The 8,664-nt window shown below is 41.1% G+C and overlaps 1 protein-coding gene across 1 annotated transcript; it reads left to right on the top strand.

Moving 5' to 3' along the window:
• Positions 1 to 2,795: 2,795 nt before the first annotated feature.
• Positions 2,796 to 4,100, top strand: LOC146866389 (uncharacterized). The gene is made up of 2 exons (XM_085640559.1): positions 2,796 to 2,950; positions 3,053 to 4,100. Exons 1-2 carry the CDS (start codon positions 2,796 to 2,798, stop codon positions 4,098 to 4,100), a joined length of 1,203 nt encoding a protein of 400 aa, XP_085496685.1.
• Positions 4,101 to 8,664: the final 4,564 nt, after the last annotated feature.

Below are 8,664 nucleotides of genomic sequence, written 5' to 3'. Positions count from 1 at the left end.
CTTTCAAGATGTGGTAAATCCACCTTACCCATAATGCATTGCATGCAAGACATTACCACAGCACATTCAATATATACAATTAGTAGCTTTGAAATGTGAGAAAATAATTATTATATTAATTCCGGATTAGGTTGTTCTCTATGTGGAGCTGATGAAGAGAAATGTATAGAAGGAATAACATTGATGTGTAAGTGCAGTACCACAAGCTGCCCCTAGATGTGTCCCTAGAGAGCATCATAAACTTTGAAGATATGGTTAATCAACCCTATCCATAATGCATTGCATGGAAGACAGTACTACAGTACATTCATTATATGCAATTAGTAGCTTTGAAATGTGAGAAAAGAATTATTATATTATTTCCGGATTAGGTTGTTCTCTCTGTGGAGCTGATGAAGGGAAATGTATAAAAGGTGTAACAAAGATGTGTAGGTGCAGTACCTCAAACTGCTCCTAGATGTCCCTAGTGAGCATCATCAACTTTAAAGATATATTAAATCCACCCTACCCATAATACATTGCATGGAAGGCAGTACCAAAGTACTTTCAATATATACAATTAGGAGCTTTTAAATGTGACAATTTTTGTCAATATGAATTCCGGGTTAGGTTGTACTCTGTGGAGCTGATGAAGGATAATTTATAGAATGTATAACAAAGATGCGTAGGTGCAGTACCGCAAGCTGCCCCTAGATGTCCCTAGTGAGCATCAAACTTTTGGTCACATACGGTACTCCCCTAATACATTGCATGCAAGACAGTACAAGTAAATTCAAATAGCTAAGTACATATATACAATTAATAGCTATGAAATGTGAGAAAACAATTATTATAATAATTCTGATTAAGTTGTACTCTATGTGGAGCTGATGAAGGAAAATTTATAAAAAGTCTAATATAAATTTGAGATGTGTAGGTGCAGTACCAAAAGCTGCGTCTTGATGCCCGGATTGAGCATCATAAACTTTGAAGATATGGTAGATTCACCCTACCCATAATGCATTGTATGGAAGATAGTACCACAGCACATTCAATATATACAATTAGTAGCTTTGAAATATGACAAAATAATTATTATATCAATTCTGGATTAGGTTGCACTCTATGTGGATCTGATGAAAGGAAATTTACAAAAGCTCTAAGAAATATGTGTAGATGAGGTACCACTAGCTGCCCCTAGATGTCCCTAGTGAGCATCATAAACTTTGAAGATATGGTAAATTGACACTACCCATAATGCATTGCGTGGAAGATAGTACCACAGCACATTCAATATATACAATTAGTAGCTTTGAAATATTACAAAATAATTATTATATCAATTCTGGATTAGGTTGCACTCTATGTGGATCTGATGAAGGGAATTGTATAGAAGGTCAAAAATATATGTGTATGACAGTACTGCAAGCTGCGCCTAGAGGTCCCAAGTAACCATTATAAGTTTTGAAGATATGGTAAATCCACCCTATCCATAATGCATTGCATGATAGACAGTACCACAGCCCTTTCAATAAATACAACTAGTAGATTTGAAATGTGACAAATGAATTATTATATTAATTTTGGATTAGATTGTTTTCTATGTGGAGCTGATGAAAGGAAATTTATAAAATGTTTAAAAAAGATGTGTAAGTGCAGTACCTCAAATTGCTCCTGGATAACCCTAGTTAACATCATACACTTGAAAGATATGGTAAATCCACTCTACTCATAACGCAATGCCTGGAAGGCAGTACCGAAGTACTTTCAATATATACAATTAGGATCTTTTAAATGTAACAATTTTTTTTCATATGATTTCTGGATTAGGTTGTGCATTATGGAGCTGATGAAGGAAAATTTGCAGAAGATATAACATTGATGTGTAGGTGCAGAACTGCAAGCTGCCCCTAGATGTCCCTAGTGAGCATGATAAACTTTGAAGATATGTTAAATTCACGCTACCCATAATGCATTGCATGGAAGAAAGTACTACAGTACATACATTATATATAATTAGTAGTTTTAAAATGTGGCAAAAGAATTATGATATTAATTCCAGATTAGGTTGGGCTCTATGTGGAGCTCATGAAGGGAAATTCATAGAAGGTCTAACAAAGATGTGTAGGTGCAGTACCGCAAGCTGCTCCTAGATGTCCCTAGTGAGCATCATAAACTTTAAAGATATGGTAAATCCACCCTCCCCATAATGCATTGCATGGAAGGCAGTACCAAAGTACTTTCAATATATACAATTTGGAGCTTTTAAATGTTACAATTTTTTGTTAATATGAATTCCGGATTAGGTTGTACTTTGTTGAGTTGATGAAGGGAAATGTATGGAAGATCTAAAATAGATGTGTAGTTGTAGTACTGCAAGCTTCGCCTAGAGATCCCTAGTGAGCATCATAAACTTTGAAGGTATGGTAGATCTGGCCCTGGTCCGGGACACGATCGAGTACGTCAAGGGCCGCAAGGTCCCGACGGCCTTGGTCAGCCTGGACCAGGAAAAGGCGTTCGACCGCGTCTCCCATGAGTTCATGGACCGGACACTCAGAGCTCTGGGACTGGGCGACTTCTTCTGTGACGTGGTGAAAACAATGTATAGAGACATCTCCAGCACGGCATTGGTAAATGGCTGGAGAACCGATCCGTTCCCCGTCCTGTCAGGGGTAAGGCAGGGCTGCCCGCTTTCCCCCCTCCTGTTCATCTGCGTGATCGAACTCCTCGCCGAACGCATCCGGCAAAACAGCAACATCAGAGGAGTGAAGGTACCAGGGAGCGGAGGACGAGGAGAAGTGAAGTGCTCCCTCTACATGGACGACGTCTCCGTATTCTGCGCAGACGGACCGTCTGTGAAGGAGCTAGAGAGGACTTGTATCGAGTTTGGGAAGGCGTCTGGAGCTAAGATCAACAGCGCCAAGTCAGAAACCCTGCTCTTCGGTCACTGGACCCCGACCCGAGACCCACTGCCTTTCCCCATTAAGCAGGACTTCATGAAGATCCTTGGAGTCTGGTTCGGCGGAGACGGTGCAGCGGAGAAGACCTGGGAGGAAAGACTAGCAAAGACGAGGCAGAAGCTGGGACTCTGGAGCCTCCGGAAGCTGACGATCGAAGGGAAGTCTTTGGTCCTGCGGAACGAGACCCTGCCAGTGCTCCAGTATGTCGCCCAGGTATGGCCAGTGCAGACCAGAACAGCTAAGGCCATCACGAGAATGATCTTCTACTTCATCTGGAACTCGAAGATGGACAGAGTGAAGAGGGCGGTGATGTTCAAGACCCACGACAAGGGAGGCAAAGGAGTGCCAGACATCGCCACCATCCTGAGGGGGACCTTCGTATGCCACTGCGTGAGGAACACCCTGAGGTCCAAAGATGAAAGTCACGCCGGCTTCCTGATGGCCCGTTTCTTCCTACTGCCAACATGGAGGCGCCTGGGATGGGCAGAGTGGGTGAGCTCCGTCCCGTACAACTGGGAGACCCCGTGGTTCTACAAGGAAGCGGAGAAGTTTGTGCGAGAGTATGGCTGTGAGGCAGTTCGCCCCGTCATGTGGACTCCAAAACTTCTCCAACGCCTGATACGAGCAAGAGAGATCAGTGAGCCGATCGGCTCCCTCCCTTCAGCCACAGCGGATCACGTGTGGAGAAACGTTGCATCCAAGCGCCTGACAAACCAGCACAAGGACATCGCATGGATGGCCATCCAAGGAGGTCTCCCCGTGAGAGCCTTCATGCACGCAAGAGGCCTCAACCGATACAAGTCCTGCCCGAGAGGGTGCACCGTAGACGAGACAACATACCACCTCTTCTGGGAGTGCACGTACGCGCAGGACCTGCTGAAGGCCCTAGGCACGGAGCTTAGGGCCTGGATACCTACGACCTGCATCACTGCTGACTCTGTGATGTATGGACTGTTCCCAGGGACACATACACTGGAAAACCTCCAGAGTTGCTGGAGGCTCCTGTGTTGTTTTAAAGATGTTCTCTTGTTTTCCAGAAACCGCCTGGTAGTGGGGAAGAAGGAGACATCGACCCTGGCATGCCGTAAAATGATCCACAGCCTCCTGCGCGACTACGCAGCACTAGACAGATCAGATGGAGACAGTGACGACGAAACCTGAGGACCCAAAGGGGTCCCCTTGTACCCTTACACGGGGGGGGGCCCTGGAAGGCTCAGGCAACGACGGCGACGACAGCGGACCCAAAGGGGTCCCCAAACCCTTAAATGGGGGGGAGGCCCTAGAGGGGCCACTAAACTGTTTTTCTTCTTTTCTTCCCTTCAATCCAGGAACCAGTTTGGCAACGGGAGAGAGGAGAGGGAAGATGAAGACAGGTAAAGTAAATGTAAAAATTTACTGTATGTATTTGACTAACGTGACCTTTTCCCTTCACAGGTTAAAGGTCAACGGGATAGCTTGCGCACTTGTTGCCAAGTTTGTTACCAACGACTGACGAGCAAAAAGGGTGTTGTGGAAGGTGACGATTGATGTATCTGAACCAGAAATGACGCCCTGACACAGAAAAAAAAAAAAAAAAAAAAAAAAAAAATAATGCATTGCATGTAACACGGTGCTACAGTACATTCAGTATATACAATTAGTAGCTTTGAAATGTGACAAAACAGTTATGATATTAATTCCGGATTAGGTTGTGCTCTTTGTGGAGCTGATGAAGGGAAATTTATAGAAGGTCTAAAAAAGATGTGTATGTGCAGTACCGCAAGCTGCTCCTAGATGTCCCTAGTGAGCATTATAAACTTTCAAGATGTGGTAAATCCACCTTACCCATAATGCATTGCATGGAAGACATTACCACAGCACATTCAATATATACAATTAGTAGCTTTGGAATGTGAGAAAAGAATTATTATATTAATTCCGGATTAGGTGTTTTCTCTATGTGGCGCTGATGAAGGGAAATGTATAAAAGGTGTAACAAAGATGTGTAGGTGCAGTACCTCAAGCTGCCCCTAGATGTCCCTAGTGAGCATCATCAACTTTAAAGATATGGTAAATCCACCCTACCCATAATGCATTGCATGGAAGACAGTACTACAGTACATTCATTATATACAATTAGTAGCTTTGAAATGTGAGAAAAGAATTATTATATTAATTCCGGATTAGGTTGTTCTCTATGTGGCGCTGATGAAGGGAAATGTATAAAAGGTGTAACAAAGATGTGTAGGTGCAGTACCTCAAACTGCTCCTAGATGTCCCTAGTGAGCATCATCAACTTTAAAGATATGGTAAATCCACCCTACCCATAATACATTGCATGGAAGGCAGTACCAAAGTACTTTCAATATATACAATTAGGAGCTTTTAAATGTGACAATTTTTTTTCAGTATGAATTCCGGGTTAGGTTGTACTCTGTGGAGCTGATGAAGGGTAATTTATAGAATGTATAACAAAGATGCGTAGGTGCAGTACCGCAAGCTGCCCCTAGATGTCCCTAGTGAGCATCAAACTTTTGGTCGCATACGGTACTCCCCTAATACATTGCATGCAAGACAGTACAAGTGAATTCAAATAGCTAAGTAGATATATACAATTAATAGCTATGAAATGTGAGAAAACAATTATTATAATAATTCTGATTAAGTTGTACTCTATGTGGAGCTGATGAAGGGAAATTTATAGAAGATCTAAAATAGATGTGTAGGTGTAGTACTGCAAACTGCGCCTAGAGGTCCCTAGTGAGCATCATAAACTTTGAAGGTATGGTAGATCTCCCCTACCCATAATGCATTGCATGTAACACGGTACTACAGTACATTCAGTAAACACAATTAGTAGCTTTGAAATGTGACAAAATAGTTATGATATTAATTCCGGATTAGGTTGTGCTCTTTGTGGAGCTGATGAAGGGAAATTTATAGAAGGTCTAAAAAAGATGTGTAGCTGCAGTACCGCAAGCTGCTCCTAGATGTCCCTAGTGAGAATCATAAACTTTCAAGATGTGGTAAATCCACCTTACCCATAATGCATTGCATGCAATACATTACCACAGCACATTCAATATATACAATTAGTAGCTTTGAAATGTGAGAAAAGAATTATTATATTAATTCCGGATTAGGTTGTTTTCTATGTGAAGCTGATGAAGAGAAATGTATAGAAGGAATAACATTGATGTGCAAGTGCAGTACCACAAGCTGCCCCTAGATGTTTCCCTAGAGAGCATCATAAACTTTGAAGATATGGTTAATCAACCCTACCCATAATGCATTGCATGGAAGACAGTACTACAGCACATTCATTATATACAATTAGTAGCTTTGAAATGTGAGAAAAGAATTATTATATTATTTCCGGATTAGGTTGTTCTCTCTGTGGAGCTGATGAAGGGAAATGTATAACAGGTGTAACAAAGATGTGTAGGTGCAGTACCTCAAACTGCTCCTAGATGTCCCTAGTGAGCATCATCAACTTTAAAGATATGGTAAATCCACCCTACCCATAATACATTGCATGGAAGGCAGTACCAAAGTACTTTCAATATATACAATTAGGAGCTTTTAAATGTGACAATTTTTGTCAATATGAATTCCGGGTTAGGTTGTACTCTGTGGAGCAGATGAAAGGTAATTTATAGAATGTATAACAAAGATGCGTAGGTGCAGTACCACAAGCTGCCCCTAGATGTCCCTAGTGAGCATCAAACTTTTGGTCACATACGGTACTCCCCTAATACATTGCATGCAAGACAGTACAAGTAAATTCAAATAGCTAAGTACATATATACTAGGGGTGGGCGGAATTTGCGGAATTAACCTTCGCAAATTATCGCGAGAATGTTTAAAATTATCGCAAACAAGCAGAAATATCGCGAAGATGCGGAAGTTTTTTTCCGGCATGTTCGCGAGATTTTCTGCATGGTTGCGGGTCGCCAACTTACCCATGTGGTTGCTTGCGGGCGCCGCCATCTTGTTTTGAGTTGTTCTCGCGGTGCATGATCGCGAGAAGAAAGACGTGATCGCGCGACGCATGACGTCACTGCGGGCGCGAACTGTCGCGAGACAGCGCAAATGGCTAAAAACAATACAACATCTCATGGAGAACGCGACCGGATCAAGAAAACTTGTCGGCGAACGCAGGGATTCAGGTAAGGCGATCGCGCGCGCGCGAGAATGTATTATTTTACAGCGTGAGCAAGAAACAAATTATCGCCAAGCTGCGGAAACCGGAATTTTTGACATTTTCGCGCTCTCCGCGGAACGCAAAAATGTCAAATTATCGCAATTTCCACGAACGGAACGAAATTTTTGCCCAGGCCTAATATATACAATTAATAGCTATGAAATATGAGAAAACAATGATTATAATAATTCTGATTAAGTTGTACTCTATGTGGAGCTGATGAAGGGTAATTTATAAAAAGTCTAATATAAATTTGAGATGTGTAGGTGCAGTACCAAAAGCTGCGTCTTGATGCCCGGATTGAGCATCATAAACTTTGAAGATATGGTAGATTCACCCTACCCATAATGCATTGTATGGAAGATAGTACCACAGCACATTCAATATATACAATTAGTAGCTTTGAAATATGACAAAATAATTATTATATCAATTCTGGATTAGGATGCACTCTATGTGGATCTGATGAAGGGAATTGTATAGAAGGTCGAAAATATATGTGTATGACAGTACTGCAAGCTGCGCCTAGAGGTCCCAAGTAACCATCATAAGTTTTGAAGATATGGTAAATCCACCCTATCCATAATGCATTGCATGATAGACAGTACCACAGCACTTTCAATAAATACAACTAGTAGATTTGAAATGTGACAAATGAATTATTATATTAATTCCGGATTAGATTGTTTTCTATGTGGAGCTGATGAAAGGAAATTTATAAAATGTTTAAAAAAGATGTGTAAGTGCAGTACCTCAAATTGCTCCTGGATAACCCTAGTTAACATCATACACTTGAAAGATATGGTAAATCCACTCTACTCATAATGCAATGCTTGGAAGGCAGTACCGAAGTACTTTCAATATATACAATTAGGATCTTTTAAATGTAACAATTTTTTTTCATATGATGTCTGGATTAGGTTTTGCATTATGGAGCTGATGAAGGAAAATTTGCAGAAGATATAACATTGATGTGTAGGTGCAGTACTGCAAGCTGCCCCTAGATGTCCCTAATGAGCATGATAAACTTTGAAGATATGTTAAATTCACGCTACCCATAATGCATTGCATGGAAGAAAGTACTACAGTACATACATTATATACAATTAGTAGTTTTAAAATGTGGCAAAAGAATTATGATATTAATTCCAGATTAGGTTGGGCTCTATGTGGAGCTCAAGAAGGGAAATTCATAGAAGGTCTAACAAAGATGTGTAGGTGCAGTACCGCAAGCTGCTCCTAGATGTCCCTAGTGAGCATCATAAACTTTAAAGATATGGTAAATCCACCCTACCCATAAAGCATTGCATGGAAGGCAGTACCAAAGTACTTTCAATATATACAATTTGGAGCTTTTAAATGTTACAATTTTTTGTTAATACGAATTCCGGATTAGGTTGTACTTTGTTGAGTTGATGAAGGGAAATTTATAGAAGATCTAAAATAGATGTGTAGGTGCAGTACTGCAAGCTGCACCTAGCGGTCCCAAGTGAGCATCATAAATTTTGAAGATGAGGATAAATCTACTCTACCTATAATGCA

Source organism: Triturus cristatus, chromosome 2_1 (genome assembly GCF_964204655.1).
Source record: "Triturus cristatus chromosome 2_1, aTriCri1.1, whole genome shotgun sequence".
Lineage (NCBI taxonomy): Eukaryota > Metazoa > Chordata > Amphibia > Caudata > Salamandridae > Triturus > Triturus cristatus.
The sequence above is the reverse complement of the archived record's forward strand: the minus strand, read 5'-3'. Positions and strand labels throughout refer to the sequence as shown.